This window comes from Thamnophis elegans, chromosome 17 (genome assembly GCF_009769535.1).
Source record: "Thamnophis elegans isolate rThaEle1 chromosome 17, rThaEle1.pri, whole genome shotgun sequence".
Taxonomy (NCBI): domain Eukaryota; kingdom Metazoa; phylum Chordata; class Lepidosauria; order Squamata; family Colubridae; genus Thamnophis; species Thamnophis elegans.
The window spans coordinates 11277126-11300441 of NC_045557.1; the positions used below are offsets into that span (position 1 = coordinate 11277126).

The 23316-nt window shown below is 48.4% G+C and overlaps 1 protein-coding gene across 1 annotated transcript; it reads left to right on the forward strand.

Moving 5' to 3' along the window:
• Positions 1-62: 62 nt before the first annotated feature.
• TMEM79 (transmembrane protein 79) lies at positions 63-23075 on the forward strand. The gene is made up of 4 exons (XM_032234133.1): positions 63-432; positions 10853-11717; positions 15017-15230; positions 22361-23075. Exons 2-4 carry the CDS (start codon positions 11015-11017, stop codon positions 22572-22574), a joined length of 1131 nt encoding a protein of 376 aa, XP_032090024.1. The 5' UTR covers positions 63-432; positions 10853-11014; the 3' UTR covers positions 22575-23075.
• The last annotated feature ends 241 nt before the right edge of the window (positions 23076-23316 follow it).

Below are 23316 nucleotides of genomic sequence, written 5' to 3' on the forward strand. Positions count from 1 at the left end.
GTGTGTATCTGTCTTTCTCTGTGTGTGTCTCTCTCTGTGTCCCCTCCCTGTGTGTCTGTGTGTATCTGTGTGTGTGTGTGTGTGTGTGTGTATGTGTCTCTGCGAGTGTGGATGTGTGTGTGTATTTCCCAACTCAGAAACCGGGCAGGGCGGGTTCAGCCCACTGGCCTCCGCAGCTCTTTCCAGGGCCTCCACCTGGGCTGGTCAAACAGGTTTGGGAGTCCAAAGGACAGAAAGCTGGAAAATCCAAGTTGCGCACTTGACAAACTTGCGGAAGGGCCGCCCGGATGGGGAGTTCCTGGCATCTACAGCCGCTCTGCTTTACTCCCCCTGCCCTCCCCTCTCCCCGCACAGGGTGAGCAAGCGAGTGTGCCAGGCGTGGGAGAGGAGGACCACGTAAAGGACCCAGGATTTCTTCTCTCCGTCTCCCTGGTAGGTTCTTTTTTTTAAAACCCACAACTTTAACCTGGCTTCTCTCGCACTTTCCGTCTCTTCTTTACTCCTAAATACAGCCGGATCCTTCCTGGGGCTCAACCGGTTGGGTTTCTGCCTGCTCCCTGCTTGGATTTTTTGGCCTCTGTTGTGACACCGTTGATTCCCGTCGTTTTCGCGCGAATTGTTCAAAGTGTTGTGCAAATCCAGAAAAGTTTGTTGATCCGGTAGCCAAATGTGTAATCGCTATTGAAACACAGGTAGTCCTCGACTTACGACAGTCTATTTAGTGATGATTCAAAGTTGCCTCGCTACTGAAAAAAAGTCACAGGAAGGTTTTTTTCCCCACACTTCGCGATCTTGTGGTCCAAATTTGGCCGCTTGGCCACTGACTCATATTTATGACGGCCGCAGTGTCTCCCTGGGTCGCGCGATCCACTTTTGCGACCTTCTGACAAGCCAAGTCAGTGGGGAAGCCTGATTCACTTAACAACCGTGGGACTAACTTAACACCTGCAGTGATTCACTTAAACATAGCAAGAAAAGTTGTAAAACAGGGCAAAACTTTTCGCTTAGCAACATAAATGTTGTAATCAATTGTGGTAAGTCAAGATTATCTGTATCTTCACTCCCTCCCCCCTCCCACATACCTGATGAAGAGGGGGACTGAAATACTACACTGGTATGTAGTTTTATAGTTACTTTCTTCAAACACAGTCAGTTGGGTTCACTGCATTTTGTACACAACTTCACTTTTTGTGTTTTTCTCTGTTCGGTTTATATATATATATATATATATATATATATATATATATATATATATATATATATATATATATATATATATATATATATATAGGATTTTTGTGTGTGTGTTGTGTGCGTGTGTGTCTATATCTATCTAGCTTTCTTTCTTTCTATCTAACTATATCTATCTATATCTTTCTTTCTATCTATCTATCATCTATCTGTCTGTCTATCTATCTATCTATCTATCTCTACATAAATACATACATACATACATACCTATCTATATCTCAGTGGTGAGTTTCAAAAATTTTTAGAACCTCTTCTGTACGTGTGTCCTGCTTTATGGGAGTGGCTTGGCAGTCATGTGACTGGGTGGGCATGGCCAACTTGTAAAATGTGGTGAAACTCACTTAACAACGCTCTTGCTTAGCAAACAAAATGTTGGCTCAGAAACTCTGACATTGAAGTGTGCAAGTCTTAAAGCTGTCAAGTTACAAGACCCTCGCACCCCTAACTCTTTAGAAAAAAAACCCCAGAGGTGTTCAAACTTGACAGCTTTAAGACTTGTGGACTTCAACTCCCAGAATTCCTCCTCCAGTCATGTTGGCTCAGGAGCCGACTAATCTACGTTTAAGACACAGTGGCTAGGTTACAACATGTTAGCTAGTAAACCTTCACATTTCTGTGTCTTTGTGTATAAATACAATCAGATCCAGAATGATGAAGTCTAGCAACTTAAAGTAACACATCCACACTTCTAATGAAGTAAATCCTAATTTACGGAAAACTTTGTAACCCAATTCTACCTCCGGTTAGTTGTAGGAGGAGTGGTGGGTTAGCCAACAGTAGCAGAAAATCACATTTGAGGAAGTAATGAGTGATGAATGAGGCTTATAAAACTTGGTCTATCTGATAAAATGTTTTTACTAGGTTTGACAAAGGAGCGGTTAGGTCCTTCCTGGTTTTAGAGCAGGAGGCAAATTCTGTTGGATATCAAAACGAAGATAAGGGCCAAAAACTGGCTGTTATTTGGATGTGGAAGTTGGAAAAAAAACATGCCAGAAGAAACCTATGAGAAACCAAAGAGGCAACTGGACTTCCTGGTTTTTCTTTTGAAGACATTTCGCTTCTCATCCAAGAAGCTTCTTCAGTTCTGACTGGATGGTGGTGAAGGGAAGGATTGATCCTCCTTGCAGACAGCTGGTCATTTGCATCCTTTTAGAGGGCCGTTGAGGCCACTTGGAGGCTTATTTGTGTCTTCTTTAAATACATTTCGCTTCTCCTCCAAGAAGCTTCTTCAGCTCTGACTGGATGGTGGTGAAGGGAAGGATTGATCCTCCTTGCAGAGAGCTGGTCATTTGCATCCTTTTAGAGGGTCATTGAGGCCACTTGGAGGCTTATCTGTGTCCTCAGGGTCACCTGAGGGGTGCACATGGTTCCTGTAGTCTGCAATTTTCCCTCTGGAAATCCATTCCTACTCCCACAACATTCCAAGGGCGTCCATCCCAAATTGTGTAGCTAAAAGCCTGTAGAGATTCTCCGTCATCCAGGTCCCGGTTATCCCAAAGGGGCTTTTTTCAGGAGGCAACTGGACTTTCTTGTTTTTCTTTGAAGACATTTCCCTTCTCATCCAAGAAGCTTCTTCAGCTCTGACTGGATGGTGGGGAAGGATTGATCCTCCTTGCAGACAGCTGGTCATTTGCATCCTTTTAGAGCATGGGTCGTCAACCTGGTCCCTACCACCCACTAGTGGGCGTTTCGGGATTCCAGGTGGGCGGTAGGGACTTTGGAGGTTAAAACCTCCTTTTGGGCGAGTGGGCAGGCGCGAGTGCACAAATCAATAAACCAAAGTGCGCGTGCACGCAAACAAGCAAACCCGTGGGAAGAGGAAGGGGAGGAGTGGAAACTGATAGCAGGGACAGGCAGAAGCTACCACATATCTTGTAGAATCAGGCTTTAGAGCTGTTAATCATATTGTGAACAAACAGAGAAACCGTCTGAATATCACCGAAAGAGGAGACCTTCGTTTGTTCCTTATGAAAATCGAACCAGATATCAAATATTTAGCCTCGTAGCATCAGCCTCAACGATCTCATTAATCACTAGTAAAGCTAATTTCAATTTACTTTGTTGTTTTCTAATTAAACTTTATAAAGTTAAAAACATTATAAGCCTGCATAAAGTAGAAATAAAAAGATAAATGTGTTTTTTATTTGTGCTGATAAATAAATAAAGGGAGACTAGTATAGATCTATTTCAAGCTATTTAGCTCTCATCAGCTAGCCATACCCTTACTGGGAATCGAGCCTGTGAAAATACCTAAGGGTATGGCTAGCTGATGAGAGCTAAATAGCTTGATATAGATCTATACTAGTCTCCCTTTATTTATTTATCAGCACAAAAAAAAACACATATATAACAAAGGCAACAGTAAAAATATTGGGTTTCTGTCGTGATGGACTCTTGTGACGAGCCGATTGACAGATGATGGAAGCAGTTAGCTTCCTCCCATAATTGGGGCTTACCAGGGGTTGTGACTCTAAATATAAAAAGATAAATGTACGTACATTTCTTTTTTTTTAAAAAACACCCTCCTTTCTAAAAAATATTCCGCACTTGGGCAAAAACTGGTGGGCAGTAAGGAAATTTTTCCATCAAGAAAGATCCATTAGTGGGCGGTAGGTAGAAAAAGGTTGGCTACCACTGTTTTAGAGGATCGTTGAGGCCACCTGCTGAGGTGATCTTTTAGAGGGCAACTGGACTTTCTTGTTTTCCTTTGAAGACATTTCGCTTCAAGGAGCTTCTTCAGTTCTGACTGGTTGGTGGGGAATAGAAGGATTTATACTCCTTGCAGGCAGCTGGTCATTTGCATCCTTTTAGAGCAGGGGCGTCAAACTCAAGGCCGGGGGGGGCGGATCTGGCCCACAGGGTGCTTAAATCTGGCCCGTGGCTGCCCTGGTAACAGTGAAGGACCGGCTCGCAGTGCCTCTGCTTGTGAAAACGGAGGGTCATGCGCGGTCTTCCCGAGTTCTGTTTTTGCTGGCAGAGCGTTGCACGATGCCATCGCTGCAGAAAACGGAGCTTGAGAGCCCATTTTCACTGGCAGGGCGCATCATAGGCGCATTCCAACATGAATGACGTCATGCTGGCCACGCCCATCCCAGACACATCTCCCCCTGAAGTCAAATGCAACCCTGATGCGGCCCTCAATGAAATCGAGTTCGACACCCTTCTTTTAGAGGGTCGTTGAGGCCACGTGGAGGTTTTTCTGTGTCCTCAGGGTCACCTGAGTGGTGCAAGTGGGGTGTAGAAGGAGCCATTTATCTGAGAACACAGACAAACCTCCAAGTGGCCTCAACGACCCTCTAAAAGGATGCAAAGGACCAGCTGTCTGCAAGGAATATAAATCCTTCCCTTCCCCACCATCCATTCAGAACTGAAGAAGCTTCTTGGAGGAGAAGTGAAACATCTTCGAAATAAAAACCAGAAAGTCCAGTTTCCTCCTGAAAAAGCCCCTTTGGGACAACCAGGACCTGGATGACCGAGAATCTCTACAGACGTTTAGCTATGAAATTTGGGATGGACACCCTTGGAATGGTGTGGGAATAGGAATGGATTTCCAGAGGGGGAAAAATTGCAGACTACAGGAGCCATTTGCATCACTCAGGGGACCCTGAAGACACAGATAAGCCTCCAAGTGGCCTCAACAACCCTCTAAAACAGTGGTCCCCAACCCCCGGTCCGCGGACCAGTGCCGGGCCGTGGAGTACCTGGCACCGGGCCGCGCAGCGGCCAGGGGCCATGATCGCTGCAGCGGCCGGGGGCCATATTTGCAACTTTGTAGTCCTCATGAACGCGCCCTTTCTCTGCCCCCCCCCCGCCGCCCCAGATGTGCGGGGCTGGGGGGGCGAGGGGAGGCCCGATCTCCCCCCTGCCCTCTTGCTCTGCTCGCCCCGGGAGGGAGGGGGCGGCGGCGGCGGCGGCCTCGGCCCGAACTTGGGATGCTGCTGGCGGAGGCTGCCTGGGAGGCGAAACTTTGTCCGCGGACTCGCCCGGCCCGCCTGCCCCGTGGAATGACGAGGGGGGGCAGGAGGGGGCGGCGGCGCTGCATTTTCCTCCCAAGGAGAAACTAAGGTTGCGGGGGGGAGGGGCGCAGCGTGGCCGTTTCGGGGGAACTTGGGGAGCTTCGCCGTTCCAAGAGGCGCTTCGCGCGCAGCCCCACCCAGGTGGGAGATGTTTTCCTCCGCCGAGGCGGGGAGGGGGGGCTTTACGTAAGACTCGCGGCGCAGCTCTGCCCCCCCTCCTGGAGTGTCACCTGCCTCCCGCCCCTCCCCTCCGCCGCAGCGCTTTTTGTGTCAGGCCGGCGGGGCTCTCGGGGGCCCTTCGGCCGCAGCCCGCCTTCTCCCCCTCTTCCCTTCATGGAGCGCGGCGCGGAGGCCCACCCCCTCGGAAGCAGCCGGCCTCCGCCGCGCCAGCCCGCCCGAAGTAGGACACAGGGCCATCTTTTTCCCCTGCCGAACTGCAGCGAGGAAAAAGGGCTGCCCGAGCGAGCGGATCGCGGGGTCGGTTCCCCCTCCCTTCCCCCGGCGGCCGAGGAGGAGGAGGCGGGGCGGCCTCGCGGGCTGTCAGCCTTGGCGTGAAGGAAGCCCCCCACCCGCCCTGCGGAACGCGCGCCCAGGATGGCCGCCTTCCCACCCGCCGGTCCGGAAGGCCGAGGGAGGCTCGTCTGACTGGTCCGCGGCGATAAAAAGGTTGGGGACCACTGCTCTAAAAGGATGCAAATGACCAGCTGTCTGCAAGGAGTGTAAATCCTTCCCTTCCCCACCATCCAGTCAGAGCTGAAGAAGCTTCTTGGATGAGAAGCAAAACATCTTTAAAGAAGACACAAATAAATCTCCAAGTGGCCTCAACGACCCTCTAAAAAGGATGCAAATGACCAGCTTTCTGCAAGGAGGATCAATCCTTCCCTTCACCACCATCCAGCCAGAGCTGAAGAAGCTTCTTTGATAAGAAGCGAAAGGTCCTTAAAGAAGACACAAATAAATCTCCAAGTGCCTCAACGACCCTCTAAAAGGATGCAAATGACCAGCTGTCTGCAAGGAATATAAATCCTTCCATTCCCCACCATCCAATCAGAGCTGAAGAAGCGTCTTGGATGGGTAGCGAAATGTCTTCAAAGAAAAAAACAGAAAGTCCAGTTGCCTCTTGAGAAAAAAAAAAGCACCTTTGGGACAACCAGGATCTGGGTGACGGAGAACCTCCATGGTCAACTATGACAAACTACTTTTATGTTGTTGCCAAGGAATTAACGCAACTGGTTATTAAATTAACAAGCAGCTAACCTAACATGAGGCCCAATAACAATACACTGTAATTTATACTTGAGTGTTTTTCAACCTCAGTCATTTTAAGACGATTGGACTTCTAGCCAACACCCGAAGAAGACCAGAAGGATCTTGACAGACTTGAAAATGGGGCGCTGCCTAACAAAATGAAATTCAATGGTGAGAAGCCTCCTGAAGGCTCCGGAGGTCGACAATTGGCCCTACGGGGAAACCCGGAGGTTCGGGAATGGTAAGGGCCGATTTTCAACCTCTGGAGCCTTCAGAGGCCTTCAGGAGGCTTCCCTGAAGGTCCGGAGGGCAAAAAACGGCCCTACGGACAAACCAGAAGTCAACATTCCTGAACTTCCGGGTTCCCAGTAGGTTCGTTTTTCGCCTTCCGGAGGCTTCAGGGAAGCTCCTGAGGCCTCTGGAGGGCATCTGTGGTGGCGGGGGAGGCTGTTTTCGCCCTCCCCAGGCTCCTAGAAAGCCTCTGGAGCCTGGGGAAGGCGAACAAAATGCGGCAAAAATGGGGGGAAAGGTTGCTGATTGTGTGCATGCGCGCGCTGGTGGGGGTCATGCACATAGCATTATGAGTGTGGTACGCCGGCGCACGACCCCCCTGTGCTCCCCCCACTTTTGGCACGGCAGCCAAAAAAGTTTTGCCATCACTGGTATAGGATTTCCTGCCTGAGCAGAGGGTTGGACTAGAAGACCTCCAAGGTCCCTTCCAACTCTTCTCTTTTCTTCTGTTTTATTCCTTGTCGGGGTTCCAAGTAATAAATCCATTGCAAGCAAAACTGCAAGGCAGATGAATTCCTCAAAGAACAGCTTTGTTGGAAATATCAAATGGGCACATACCTGGTGAAAACCAACTCTAAGGAACCCCTTGGTCTTCACCCAATTAAAAGCAAAAGTTTCCCCTCTCTAATCCAAGCCACCAGTCACATGGTCCAATCAATGCCGCATCCTCAGGTCTGGTGACATCACTCCTCCTTCCTTTGGCCAGGTGTGAGAACGTCCTTGGTTCTCGAGAGAAAGTATTTTGTTTTGACTCCAAAGTCTCAGCTATCTCTAATCCCACCCTCCCTATCCCTCGCTCAGCAACACTGAAGCTCCAAGATGACTTCAGCCAGGTCAGCTTCAGGGTTGACATTCCTACTCTACTCTACTCTACTCTACTCTACTCTACTCTACTCTACTCTACTCTACTCTACTCTACTCCACTCCACTCCACTCCACTCCACTCCACTCCACTCCACTCCACTCCTTCTCCTCTCATGTTGACTGGCTAGGGATTTCTGGGAGTTGAAGTCTTCACGTCGTAAAGTGGCCAAGGAACTAACACCTAATTAAGAAATTACGCAATCCCAAACACACCCTAGAATCTCCACACTCCACACTAGGTCTCCACACTATAAAAAAGAGGTTGAGACTCTGGAAAGGGTGCAGAGAAGAGCAACCAGGATGATTAGGGGACCGGAGGCTCAAACATCCAATGAACGGTTGCAGGAACTGGGCCTGGCTAGTCTAGGGAAGAGAAGGACCAGGGGAGACAGGAGAGCATCTTTCAATATTTGAGGGGATGCCCCAGAGAGGAAGGGGTCAAGCTATTCTCCAAGGCCAGAGAAGGAACAATGGATGGAAACTGACCAAGGAGAGATTCAACCTAGAAATAAAGGAGAAATTTTCTGACAGGGAGAACAATGAACCCATGGAACAGAATTTGCCTTCGGAGGTTGTGGGAGCTTCATCACTGGAGGCTTTCAAGAAGAGACTGGATTGCCTTCTGTCAGAAAGGATGTAGGGTCTCCTGCTTGGGCAGGGGGGTTGGACTAGATGACCCATAAGGTCCCTTCCAAGTCTGCCAATCTGTATCTACAGTAGGACCTTAGAGGTTTATGCAGCTTTACAGGTGATCCTCGACATACAAGTTTTTTGTTTAGTCACAAATGACATTGAAAATTCACTTACACATTCTGGCTCACGTGGTCGTCCTCTCCAACCACCTGACTGGCTTCCAAGAAACGAAAATCAATAGGTGAAGCCATTTTCATTTAAGGACACTATTCGCTTGACAACTGGAGAGATTTACTTAACAACCGTGCCTGGGGGGGGGGGGGGGGGGAGAAAGGTTACAAAATTGGAGACGATTCCCTTAAAAACCACATTGCTTAGCAGGGTAAATTCTGGCCCTGATTGTGGTTCTCAACTGAGGATTATTTGCATTTTGGTGAGATTATTTGTCCCCTCTCCCGATGGCATCTTTGGGTGATGGCATCTGTACCCACACGCCATCATCTTCGTATTACTACATTTTGGTGCCAACATGGTCACGTACGTGGAGGCTGGCTCTCAGTGTGCTGCAAACCATTCGCTCAAAATTGTGCTTTGAAGTACTCTCATTAATAATAATAATAATAATAACAACAACAACAACAACAACAAACCAGCAGTGGTAATTCCAGTGGTAATTGGCACACTGGGTGCTATTCCAAAAGCACTGGAATTACATTTAAAACAGTTAAAAATTGACAAAATCACCATCAGTCAAATGCAAAAAGCCGCACTGCTTGGATCTGCACGCATATTACGAAAATACAATGTCCTAGGCCCCTGGGTGGGGCCCGACTAGTAACCAATGCCAAATCCGGCAAAACAACTGGCCGCTGTGATACAATTGTATAATAATAATAATGAAAACAATAAACCATCCTTTAAATAAACCACATCTCAGCTCAGCAAACCAGTTTCGCAGTGATCCAGGACCATCATTTTCTGGTCGAACTAGGTTCTGATTTCACATTTGTCAGGTGGCAAGTTAGCCCAGCCTTGGTGAAAATGCCCAGACGGTTTAGTCCTGCCCCATCTGATTTTGGATTCTGAAGACTCCATCACAATCTATCTATCCATCATCTACCCATCCATCTATCTCTATCTCCATCCATGCATCCATCATCTATCTATCCATCCATCATCTATCTATCCATCCATCCATTATCTATCTATCTATCTATCTATCTATCTATCTATCTATCTATCTATCTATCTATCTATCTATCTCTCTATCTACCTACCTACCTACCTACCTACCTACCTACCTACGTCTATCTCTATCCATCCATCCATCCATCCATCCATCCATCCATCCATTTCCATCCATGCATCCATCATCTATCTATCTATCCATCCATTCATCCATCCATTATCTATCTATCTATCTATCTATCTATCTATCTATCTATCTATCTATCTATCTATCTATCTATCTACCTACCTACCTACCTACCTACCTACCTACCTACCTCCATCTATCTCTATCTCTATCTCTATCCATCCATCCATCCATCTCCATCCATGCATCCATCATCTATCTATCTATCCATCCATTCATCCATCCATTATCTATCTATCTATCTATCTATCTATCTATCTATCTATCTATCTATCTATCTATCTACCTACCTACCTACCTACCTACCTACCTACCTACCTCCATCTATCTCTATCTCTATCTCTATCTCTATCTATCCATCCATCCATCCATCCATCCATCTCCATCCATGCATCCATCATCTATCTATCCATCCATTATCTATCTATCTATCTATCTATCTATCTATCTGTCTGTCTGTCTGTCTGTCTGTCTCCCTCCCTCCCTCCCTCCCTCCCTCCCTCTATCATCTTATCTGTCTCATACAATCATAGAGTTGGGAGGGGCTGTAGAGGTCTTCAAGTCCCGTTCAATCAGGAAGCCTTATGCTATCCTGGACAAATGTTGTCTAATCTCTTCTTAAAAGCAGCCAGTGATGGAGAACCCACAACTGCTGGAGGGAAGCTGTCCCAATGACTAATTGTTCTTGTCAACAGTAAATTCCTCCTGAGTTCTAGGTTGCTTTTCTCCTTGATTGGTTTCCATCCATTGTTTCTGCCTTCAGGGGCTTTGGAGAGCAAGTTAACCACCCCCACCCTTCTTCTTTGTGGCAGCCCCCACCCCCACCCCAAATATTGGAAGACTGCTCTCATGTCACCCCCTGGTCCTTCTTTTCACTAGATTAGATATACCCAATTCCTGCCATTGTTCTTTGTAGTATGTTTTAGCCTCCAGCTCCTAATCATCTCTGTTGCTCTTCTCTGCCCTCTTTCCAGAGTCTCCACATCTTTGTTTCAAAATGGTTTTAAAATTCTTAAAATGGGTAATTCCCCTTTCAAGATTGACGAGCGACAAAAGATTTCCTTTTTGCTGCTTCTTGCCGAATTTTGTTCAGCGGGGAAGCCTTGGAGCCATCCCCGGTATCCCTTGGCTGTCTCCAAACCAATTTATTTCTATTTTTCCATCCCTTTTACAGGGCAAGAACCGCCCACAGCACATCGCGAGATTTCCATGGTCCCTTTCCCCTGATTGTCCTCCTGTGCTGGGGAAGAAGGAATGGAGACTGCAAAGATTTAGCAGGGGTGAGGGAAAAAAGCTCGGCAGATACGGAACAAACTTTTTCTGAAACAGTTTGAAGATGTCGGCCGTTGCGCCTTCGGAAGACGTGGCCATGGTGCCCCTGGGGAAGGACACGTCCCCTGCTGCCCAGCTCACCCAAACTCACACCCAGGAGCCGAGTTCAGAGGATACCGAGGCAACTTTACCCTGGGACCGAGCCCAACATGACACAGTGGGTGAGATGCCCGGGGTTTTGGAGACGGACACCCGGCCGAGCCCTGAAGGGAGCATGAAGGCAGCCATGGACCATCAGGCTTTCCTGAAGCCTCTGGAGGACGAGGAGTGCAGTGGCATGTCTGCCGTGGCGGCCCACGCCTTCGTCCCCATCGACCCGCTCTGCATCGAACGCCGCCCCAGGAGCCACAAGAAGCAGCCATGGCAGCTGGACGTGCCACTGCAGGATAGGGCACCGTACCAGGAGGAGAAGGCCGACCCTGAACAGCAGACCTTCCTCGCCCGAGACTACTCGGCCTGTTCGCACGACCTCCCCGATCCTGCTGGGGAGCCGTCACAGACTCATTGTTGCCGGACAAAAGGTTGCTGCAACTCGGCCAACCTCAAAGCCGTGGCTTCCATGACTACGGCCCTGATCGTCTTCCCGGGCTTGGTCTACAGCGCTTACGTCTTCCTGCCCTTCGACGTGCCCGTCATGGAGAGCATGAGCGCCCGGCTGGTGTACACGCTGCGCTGCGGGGCATTTGCCACTTTCCCCATCATTTTAGGTGAGTGGGGTCTGCTTGCCATGGAGAAGGTGCCAGGCAGGGGAAGCCGCCGTTCATCGTCGGCACAGAGTCCCCTCGGTTCGTTCCCCAGAATCGGAGCACCCACAACTTCAGGTGGCAAGCTGTTCCACTGGCTAATTGTCCTCACTCTTAGGAAATTTCTTAGTTCCAGGTTGCTTCTCTCCTGGATTAATTCCCATCCGTTGCTTCTTGTTCTGCCTTCAGTTGCTTGGAGATAAGTCGATTGCTACCCCCCCCCCCCTAAAAATAAAGTCAGGCCTTCTTTAAGGATGATGGGAATTGCCCCTCAGCCCAATGGTGGGTTGCCAATTTTTTTACTACTGGTTCAGGTGCGCTCACTCACGCACCATTTCTACGCATGCACAGAAGTGTCCGGGCCAGTGGTGGGATACGACCAGTACGCCCCAGTATGAGCGTACTGGTGCCTGCTGGGAGCACCAGGTATCATTCCAGTACACCCGCACGCTCGCCTTACCGCTATTTGAGCTGATCGGGTGTTGGCGCATGCGCACGTAGCATACAGCGCCTGCTTGACGCTCCGCCGAGCAGCTGGAGCATCGAGGGCACTAAGTATGCATGCGTGCGCTGCATAGATGCTGCACGCATTCATGTGGTGGAATGCCAGGCCTGTACCGGTTGCAACAGGATCCGGAACCCACCACTGGTCCGGACGGGTGGGCAGAGCCTCCCACTGACGCTACTACCCGCTTGCCTATTCCAGGCCGAATCGGTAGCAATCCATCTCTGCCTCCGCCCCATCATAACTCTACCCCAGGTGCAGAATGATCTGCTTGAAGTCTGAAGGCTAAATCATAAGATGAATGGCTCAGGGAACTACCGTATTTTTCAGAGTATAAGACCCACTGGAGTATAAGATGCACCAAGTTTTTGAAGAGGCATTTTTTTAAAAAAAAGTAGGTAGGTAGATAGAGGGATAGAGAGGGAGAGAAAGAGAGAGAAATACAGTAGGTAGATAGGGAGAGAGAAACAATAGGTAGATGTTTCCAGGTGTATTTATCCATGTGCTAGAGAAGGAAATCGCTGACTATCTGCAGCACTTAAGACTTTGTTTCTGCTGGCACAGCACTTGATCAATGTAATTCTCATCAACCAGTTAAAGAGCTTTCCAAAAGGGGGAAAAAAGGTTTTTGCACTCTGCAAACCTCCCCAAAACGGCCTGTTTTTCACAAAAACGGGCCCATTGTTTTTTTTAAAGGCATGAATAGCCTTGGGGGGCTTGCAGAGTGCTCCTGGGGGGTGGGGGGCAAAAGCAAGCAAAAAACGGCCTGTTTTTCATTAAAAAAATGCATGCATAGCCTTATGGAGGCTTACAGAGTGCTGCTGGGGGCTGTGGGGGGGCAAAACACAGTCCATTTCACTCATTTCTGCCCTCCACAGCCCCCAGGAGCTCTCTGAAAGCCTTCTACAAGCACAGCCATTTTGGGGAAGGGGCGGGGTTTCAGGAGGCAAAAAGTGCTGTATTCAGTGTATAAGACGCACCCATATTTTCAGCCTTTTTTTTTTTTTGAGGAAAAAAGGTGCATCTTATATTCCCAAAAATACAGTAAGTATGTTTGAGGGGCTTCCACAAGGAAGAAGAGGTCAAACTGTTTTCCAAAGAATAGAATGGAATAGAAAATGGAATGGAATAGAATAAGGAATAGTAATAGAATAATAAATATGGAATAGGATAGGATGGGATAAAAAGAATACAATGGAATGGAATGGGATAGAATAGAATAGAATGAATAGGAATAGGATTAGAATAATAAATATGGGATAGGATAGGATAAAAAGAATGGAATGGAATAGGAATAGAATAAGGAATAAGAATAGAATAGAATAGGATAGAATAGGATAGAATAGAATGGAATAAAAAAGAATGGAATGCGGTATGGTATGGAACAGAACAGAGCAGAAATAAGAATAGGAATAGAAAGAGGACTAGAAATAGCAATAGCAGTAGACTTATATACCGCTTCATAGGCCTTTCAGGCCTCTCTAAGCGGTTTACAGAGAGTCAGCATATTGCCCCCAACAATCTGGGTCCTCATTTTACCCACCTCGGAAGGATGGAAGGCTGAGTCAACCCTGAGCCGGTGAGATTTGAACCGCTGACCTGCTGATCTAGCAGTAGCTTGCAGTGCTGCATTTAACCACTGCGCCACCTTGGCTCCATAGAATAATAAATATGGAATAGGGTAGGATAGAATAGGAATAGAATAGGAATAGAATAGAATAGAATAATGACTGTATTGACACTTTGAATGTACCTAATTGGAAATGAAATTTCATTGCGTACAACTCATAAAACATCTGAAGGCAGGAGAAGCAATGGATGGAAACTAATCAAGGAGAGAAGCAGCCTGGAACTAAGGAGAAACTTCCTAACAGGGAGAACAATTAACCAGTGGAACAGCTTGCCACCAGAAGTTGTGGGTGCTCCATTACTGGAAGTTTTTAAGAAGAGACTGAATAGCCACTTGCTTGAAATCGTATAGGGTCTCCTGCTTGAGCAGGAGGTTGGACTAGAAGACCTCCAAGGTCCCTTCCAGCTCTTGTGATTCAATAAGGTCCCTCTTCAGTCTGTTCTGACCTAGGCTTCCTGGCAGTATACAACACCCATGTTTAGTCCCCAAATCCCTTTTTTATTTCAACTGCTGTGAATTATGTTCATTCATAGCCCGTAATGAGCCACAAATAGTTTGCAAAGAGTCCGACAGAAGTCTGCCAAAGTCTTTCAGGATAAGGCTGATAAGCACCCACCTTTATTTCCCTTGAAACGCTGCCAGAGACCTAACTGGCAATTAGCTTTCCAAGGCCACACGGAGCAGAGTCAAAATGAAGCTTCAGAACTTAAACCAACCAGAACGAACAAAGTTGTTTCCTGCAAAGTCTCGTGTGCCTTTGTTCCTCCTTTATGCCTACGGGAGGAACCAATCATCTCCAAGCCTTACTCCCGAGTCACTCCTTTTGTCTTAACTGTTCTTGCCTTCTGGCAGCTCTGCGCATGCACACACTGGGAACAGGCTCCCCCGTTCCTCTGCCTTGCTGATGTCTGACTCTGAAGGCAGCTGATAACTGTCGGACGGCTCTGGCCCCCTCTCTGCCTCCGACACAGAGCCCTCCTCAGAGCCTTCCCCAGACACCAGGACTGGCCCAGGTTCCTCCCCAACCTCCTCACTGTCTGAATCTGCTGCCAGCTCTGCAGGCCGCTGGCAGACCACAACCGAGCCAGCCTTTCTTGACCCCTTCCTCCTGTCCCTCTTCCCCTGCAGGGATGATGGTTTACGGGGTGTCCCGCCTTTGTGCCTCCTCCCTGCAGCCTTTTGAGGAGCTGAGCCGGGAGGTGGAGATCCATCGGCATTTCGTCTCCCAGTCAGTTGACCTCTTCATTCTTTACTTCTTCAACATCGCTGTCCTTTCCACCTACCTGTCCCAGGAAGGGCTCAAGCTGATCCCGCTGCTGACGGGCCTTTTTGCCATCTCACGGTAAGAAACAGGCAGATTACCTCTCCTGTCACTTCTGGACCCTTCCTCTGGGTGGGATCCATTTGTCTGGTATAGGGTCTCCTGCTTGAGTGGCGGGTTTGTCATGTCCCCGTCGGAGCCTGAAGAGGACAAGACGGAGCTGGAGCTGATGGAGATCGACGGGGTGGCTTCGTAGGAATGTGGGGAGGAGCAGGCCGAGGTAGCCCAGGGCTCCTCAGGATTAGGACAGCTTGTAGGCAGGGAGGAACTGGGGCAGGATGGCCGAGAGAGGGCAAGCAGTGGACATGAGGAGCGACGGAGCTCAGGCAATGAGCAAGGACCACCCCCTCCTGATCCCCGAGCACGGAGACTGGAGAGAAGGTGAGAACATTGCAGACTGAGCAGGCTACTCGGGAGGAGAATGCCCCGCCCCTCCTCACAAGGCACACTTGGTGAGTGAGATTTAAGGAGACACTACGGGGAGGGGCGTTTGTCGGGAACAAATGTGGAATTGGTAGAGTTTGGTGTGCCTGTGGAGACATTTGGAGTTTGAGGACTGCTTGCTTCTTCCTGACTTCCTGACTGTGACCGTGCACCTTGTTCCTTACTTTGCTGGACTGGGTGCAGCCAGAGGCTGCCGGGTATGTGTGCGTGCGTGCGCGTTTTGCCCTGGGACTTGTCAAGAGGGTGGGAGCATTTGGGGAAAAATCTGGAGCATTAAAGTTTGAGTTTGAACTCTCAGCTGGCTGTGTGACCTTCACAGGATTGGACTAGAAGACCTCCAAGGTCCCTTCCAACTCTTGTCCTTCTTCCATCATTTAACCTTGTTTTTCAACCATGGCTCCTTGAAGAGGGCTGGACTTCAACTCCCAGAATTCCCTAGCCCAGGGGTCGGCAAACTTAAAACACTAAAAGAGCCATTTGGACCCATTTTCCACACAAAAGAAAAAAACGGGAGCCACAAAACCTAATAGGGGTGTAAAAGCTCAATAAATTGCATGCCGGCAGGTGTCGCACATTGGAGGTTCTGGCACATATTTTGAGCGACAGGGAGCTGCAGCAGAGGCATGGAAGAGCCACATGAAGCTCCAGAGCCGCAGGTTGCTGACCCCCACCCTAGCCGGCCTAAGCTGTTCGAACGAGGTCCACGTTTACAAAGCATGCTGGCTGGGAATTCTGGGAGTTGAAGTCCAGCCCTCTTCAAGGGGCTAGGGTTGAAAAACAAGGTTAAATAATGGATGAATAACAAGAGTGTTCAAGGGGCCAATTTTGACAGACAAATGTTATTGAAATGTGTTAGTGAGATGAATCTGTCAACAGGCTCCTGGTTTTTTGTTTTAAGATGGAAAAAACAATTCTTGGGAAACTTCCATTCTGTTGACAGTACAATTGACTTTTAATATCGTTTTCCCGAACATAAGACCTGTCATGAAAATAAGCCCTAGCACAGGGGTCAGCAAACTGCGGGTCTGGAGCCGCATGTGGCTCTTTCATCTCTCTGCTCCATCCTTCCGAGGTGGGTGAAATGAGGACCCAGATTGTTGGGGGCAATATGCTGACTCTGTAAACCGCTTAGAGAGGGCTGAAAGCCCTATGAAGCGGTATATAAGTCTAACTGCTATTGCTACTGCTATTGCTATTCCTGTCGCCGGTCGGCTCCACAGTTGATAGGGCTTTTGGTTAGGACAAGTAGAGGAAAAATAATGCACTGCTAGGAGGAGACTCTATGGCAGGGGAACCGGACTTCCTGTTGGCAAAAGGAAAAAGGATGCACTGCTAAGCAATGTTCCCTCTAATTTTTTTTCAGTGTGAGCAGAAAAGTATAGTGTTTGAACGGCACATTTTCATGCCTGAGCACCTGAATTTTTTTCACAGATGTCACCTAAGACAACAACAAAATCAGTATTATTTGAAACTCAAAGTTATGTTTATTCAAGGGATCCGCTTAATTAAAAGTGTTACATAATATCAGTATCGCTTAACAACGCTCCTGCTTAGCAACCAAAATGTTGGCTCAGAAAGTCTGGCATTTGAAACAAAAAATAGCCTTTAAAGTTGTGGTGTGTTAGGAGCATTTTTATTCCTGCATTTTAAACACACACACACACACACACACACACACACACAGAGAGAGAGAGAGGGAAACATAGGAACTTCGAAGGGTGAATGGTAGTTGGAGAAAATAGTGTAAGTAAAATAGTGCTTTATATAATTAATGAACAGGGTTTTTTTTAATAGTTTCTTTTTACATTCATTTCTGTGTTCATTTTCTTGGGAATGAAATTCCTTGAGGCTAACTTAATTTTTGGAAGAAAAAAAATAATGCCTGTAAACCAGCAAGAAATTTAAGACAATCTTTAAAATTTGTATTCGAAGAATTTAACAAGAAGGCATTTCTGTTTGCATCGCTTTCAGCAAACATCTCCTATTTTTACTGCCTTTCATTCACACACTTTTCACTGATATGTTTATACATATTCATTAAGTGACAGCATTTTGGCAGACAGCATTGCTTTTTCTACATTACTGTATGAAAATGTCCTGCATCTAAAAATGACTGATCTATGGACTTATCAATGCTGTGACGAGCCCGCCCCCAGAATAACTCCTGCCGCCTCCTCCTCCTCCTCCAACAGCACCACCACATTTGCTGCCCGGCGCTGCAGCTGAGGTGAAGTCGCCAAAGCTCCCGCTGGCACCCCCGCCCATGGCAGCGGCGGCGGTGCCTGCCTCCCCTTCCGCTCGGAACACCTCACCTAAGCAGGGGTGCTGGCGGGAACTTTGGCGGCTTCACCTCAGCCGCAGCGTTGGGCAGCAAATCCGGCAGTGCTGTTGGGGGAGGAGGAGGCAGCAGCAGATATTCTGTTCGAGCAGAAAGCAGGGCAAGGGAAGGGAGGAAAGAAAAGAGCCTGAAGCGCCCGAAGCGATGGGCTTCCGGAAGGCGGAAAGCGGGGGGGGGGGAGATACTGGCAGGTCGGGCGTCCAGGAGAGCCATCTCAGTGCCGCCGAGGAGGGGGGGGGACGCCAGATGCTGGGCTGCCTCTGACTCGCCCTCTCCATGGCTCCCCAGGGCTGCAGCAAACGAAGCAACAAAGCGAGCTAGAAGGACCGCCGTTTTTTTTTAATATCTCTCCCAGTCTGGGGAAGTTCTTTGCGGGCGGCCAGTTCTAGCCGCCTGCAAAGGACTTCCCCACGTTTGCTTTGATAGAAATCTGTGCGCGGCAGTGAGAAACTGCTGCGCGGGGATTTCTTGCCACGTGCGCGGCCACGCAGCCGCGCACCTTAGAGGGAACAGTGCTGCTAAGGAGACTCTATGGTGGGGGAACCAGACTTCTGGTCGGGGGGGCTTCCGGTTTGGATCTTTCTGGCTCTTTGAGTGTTTAAGGTTGCCCTAGCATGTTTTTACGCATGCTACTTACTATAAGCCCTACCCCCAAAATAAGCCCTACTTAAAACCTGCAGACAGCCTCCCACCCGTTTTGTCATGTTGCTTGCAGTGCCGCGAGGTGATGGAGGGTGGTGGAGCTGCTCCACATGCACGGTCCCTGTAGCCAGGCCATCCATGCCCTGACACCTGCCTCGTGGCAGCAGCACCAGCAGCCACGTGCAGCAGGAGCCCACGTGGCCGCTGGCCCACTTCTGCTTGCTCGCAGAGGCGACTGAGTGGTGTGTTGGGGCTGTGAGGCAGGGCATTGGGGCGTGGATGGCCTAAGTCAATAATGGATAACCTTTTTCCCATCGCAGGCCAAAAGCGGGGGGAGCGCAGGGGGGTCATGCATAGGCGTGCTCACACCCATAATGTTCTGCATGTGCCCCCTCGCTTTTGCCGCACAATGAACCCATTTTCTGCCATCCCCAGGCTCCAGAGGCTTTCTAGGAGCCTGGGGAGGAAGAAAACAGCCCCCCCCAAGGGCCTCCGGAGGGCAAAAAACACCCCTATGGGCAAACCGGAAGTTCTGGAATGGCCCTATGACCCATAGGGCCATTTTTCGCACTCCGGAGGCTTCAGAAAGCTTCCCTGAAGCCTCTGGAGCGTGAAAAATGGCCCAATGCACAAACTGGTAGTCTATTCCTGAACTTCTGGTTTGCTCATTGGGTTGTTTTTTGCTCTCCGGAGGCTCCGGAGTGCGAAAAACAGCCAAGTTAGTTGGCCAATGTGTTGTTGAAAATGACAGGACATACAAGCCAGCTCTTCAGAGAAGGAACAGTTTATTTGCGCAGGTTCATAGCAATGAATAAATGGCCTGAACACTGAGTGAAGTTCAGGAACTTCCTTATATAGTTTATCACTTTCAGCTAAAGCCATCTGTTAGTTTTGGAAACACCCCTCAAGAGTTGCCCTTGAGTTACAGAAAGTATGTCTACAGGATGTCATAATACATGGGTCAGCTAACAGACATGCATAGCTTGTATTTTGGGGAACTAACAATATGTGTCTACCAAACAGCCAAGCCAGCAGATGGGCTAAAATAGATGTTTTACTTCAGCATATTTCATGTGCAGACTTCCTTCTAACCCGTGTCTCACGCACTATGTCCTAAAAGCAAACCTTGCAATTTCTATGTGAACAGTTAAAGCTTAATATCATGAAACCCTAGTTTGGTTCAGGCTTGAGGCCTACTTTGGTTTCGCCTGCCACCTTAAATGAGCAGTCTTATTTTTGGGGAAACCCAGGTATATTATAAGCAGGGATGAAATTCAGCAGGTTCTGGAGAACTGATAGCGGAAATTTTGAGTAGTTTGGAGAACGGGCAAATACCACCTCTGGCTGGACACCCCCCCCCCCATCTATTCTCTGCTTCCTGAGTCCCAGCTGATCGGGAGGAAATGGGGATTTTGCAGTATCCTTCCCCCACCCCACAGAACCAGTAGTAAAACATTTTGAATTTCACCACTGATTAAAAAGCCTTTTAATATATTTTGGTGCCCTGAAAGGAGAACTGCAGCCGTTTCTGTTGGCAAAAAGAATCCGATTGGAGTCTGGTGGCATTTTTTTCTAAATGGAGATTTTACAATTGGGCGTATTCCTTTGTGAGTTGCAACACCATTCATCAGATACATGTAGTGGCTGGACCAGTGTTTCCCAATTTTGGCAACTGGCAGAGGGGTGGACTTCAATTCCCAGAATTTCCCAGCCAGCTGGGAAATCTCCACTGGGATTTTACATTGAAGTTAGTGTGATGCAACTGCTGGGCAGATCTGAGGGAGGGGTGCGTGGATTTAGAGATTTAGAAAAGAGATACAGCAGATCACAGGCAATTAAGAGTTTTAATGTGTGTTAAAAAGTCATTGGGTCCTTCTGAGTTTCCAGGAGGCTGCTTTCGCTCATTAAGACAAGAGCTGGATTTCCTCAAGATAGAAGGTTAAGGTTATAAGGTTTATTGCACTTGTATGCCGCCCTATTCCCGAAGGGACTCAGGGCGGCTAACAAACCAAAGGGGAAAGGGATAATACAGACAAAAACAAAAGGCAAACAAACAAAATACAATTTAAAAGCAACCAACAGCCACACAAATTCAAGTGGGGCTGGGAACTCATCAGCCCCAGGCCTGTCGGAACAGCCAGGTTTTAACGGCTTTGCGGAAAGCCTGAAGGGTGGTGAGGGTCCGGATCTCCACGGGGAGGTCGTTCCAGAGGGCCGGTGCAGCCACAGAGAAGGCCCTCCTCTGAATGGTCGCCAATCGGCATTGGCCGGCAGATGGAATTCGGAGGAGGCCTAGTCTGTGGGATCTGATGGGTCTTTGGGAGGTAATTGGCAGCAGGCGGTCTCTCAAGTACCCAGGTCCAATACCATGAAGGGCTTTATAAGTGACGACACTTATAGAAACCCCAAACCAGAGGTGGGTTCCTACCAGTTCGCACCTATTCGATAGAACCGGTTCATCAAATCTACCGAACCGGTTAGAAGAGGTTCCACCAGTGGACCCGGAAAGGAGGCCACACCTACAGAAGAGGTTCCAAAAAAATTTGAAACCCACCACTGGTCCTTGGATATGATTATTCTACACTATCATGCTCGTATTTATAAAACTCAGTGCCTCTGTGAAAGGTAAGGATGACTACTGCGTTTGTGGTGCAATCAGAACATTGCGTGTGTTGAAGTTGTTTTAATGCAAACCAAAGATGCCTTTTAAAAAACAAGTTTACATCATATTCTTATGCATGCCAGTGCTGTGTGTGAGGTCATTTAAGGTGGTTCTGACAAGTGTCGTCATATCTGGTCACATGGGCAGCAAGCCACTCCCATCCGGTCACATGGGCAGCAAGCCACTCCCACAAAGGAGGCCACACCCACAGAGTATGTTCGAACAATTTTTGAAACCCACCACTGCCCCAAACTGACAACTGCCTCGTCTCGTGCACTGGGAGAATCTAACCCAGCCTACCTTGCAGGGTGGTCGTTGCAAGCCTCAGCTGTCTTGAGCTCCAGAGTGGGGAAATCTTGCAAAAATGTAACATAGATTAACAACAACAAAAAACAACAACAACACCATAACCCAATTAACAAGCATAAATATAAGATGTTGTGGATGCTTCATTCATAGAGGCTTTTAAGACAAGACTGGATAGCCATCTGTCCAAAATGGTATATAGAGGAGGTGGACATGCTCACTGGGGAGGCCCCTCAGTAGAGAAGCTGACAAGTGGGCATGCGCGCTCAGGAAGCCAGAAGTTCATTTCCCGGCACATGTATGCTCACTTGGCAGATTCTTTTCCTGGGTGCATCCCTGATGAGCACGCGGTGCCTTTTTAGCATGCGATCATGGATGTGATGCTTGGATGCCCTAATTAATTCATGAGCCTCGAGCCAAGTTTCAAAAGAAATCCTGTCATTTATTAGGAACACCATTTCGGCAATAACCCACTGCAGTCAGATCTGAGCTCATTTAAATTATGGCTGAACTTTGCCCGTTTTTCCCTCCCCTCAGTCTGTGTCATAAATCACATTCTCCAACGAGGTGCACACCTCACAAGCCTGCTGTAATAATCTGAAATCCGACTCTAGCCGAAGGTATGCATGGAATGCTCTTCCCCCCTTTCCTCACCTTGGCAACTTGATAACAGATATGCAAATGCTTTATGAGTTGACATTCACCATCGTGGCTGCTATTTTGACTTTTTTTGACCATTTTTCTTTCTCGCCCTTCCAGGCTTCTCTACTGGCTGGCATACGCCATGGGCCGTTCGTTCCGAGGCTTTGGATTCGGCCTGACCTTCCTCCCCCTGGTCGCCATGTTGCTCTTCAACCTGTACAGCATGTTTCTGCTGGACACGGAGAACATGTTTGCTGTGCGGAATCCCAAGGCGGCTACCCCGTTTCAGAAGAAGGAGCTGGATGTCGCCAGGTCCTGGTACTGGGGGTGAAGCTGGGAAGAGCCTCAAGCCAAGAAATGTCCCAGTCTTCTTTCTGAACCGCTGCTGGGCTCATTTCCACCCTTGTCCGACTGTTTAATTGGGAGGAGCCCTGAGTCCATGTACTCTCACCCTGCCTGTCCAAACCAGTGAAAGCAACCTAGTTGAGAAAACTGGCCAACGTCAGCTCCTCAACTCCTTGGAAAGAAGCCCATCTCTGCTCTGCACCATTGGAGCCTCGGTCAGCTTATTTAGAAGTCCTTTCTGACCTTCACCTGGGTGCCTTCCTACCACTTGAAGGCATCCTTTGTTCTTGGAAGGAACGAACCCAAGTCTGGACCTTCTTCTGCCTTTAGAAACGGAAGGTGGGCTGGCACATTCCCTATCCCCTTCAATATTGTTCATGAAATTCAATACGTCCCTCAATCGAAGGTGAGAATTAGGGGAGACATGATGGCTGCCTTCCAGTATTTGAGGGGGTTATCACAAAGAAGAGGGGTGTTGATTTATTCTCTAGGGCACCAGAGGGCAGGACAAGAAGTGGAAGCTGGTCAAAGGCAGATCCAACCTAGAAGTAAGGAGAAATTTCCTGACAATTAATTAACAATAACAATTATGGATGGAACAATTTACCTCCTGGGATTGTGGATGCTCCATTGCTGGAAGTTTTCAAAAATAATCTGGACAGCTGTTTGTCTGAGAAGCCTCTTGGCTTGAGCAGAGGGGTGGACTAGAAGACCTCAGAGGTCCCTTC

What these genes read in the sequence shown, in the direction of transcription:
- TMEM79 (XM_032234133.1), top strand. Translation starts at nt 11,015, where the DNA reads ATGTCGGCCGTTGCGCCTTCGGAAGACGTGGCCATGGTGCCCCTGGGG. An exon ending in CACTTTCCCCATCATTTTAG is followed by an intron (nt 11,718 to 15,016) that starts GTGAGTGGGGTC and finishes CTTCCCCTGCAG; the next exon opens with GGATGATGGTTTACGGGGTG. An exon ending in GGCCTTTTTGCCATCTCACG is followed by an intron (nt 15,231 to 22,360) that starts GTAAGAAACAGG and finishes TCGCCCTTCCAG; the next exon opens with GCTTCTCTACTGGCTGGCAT.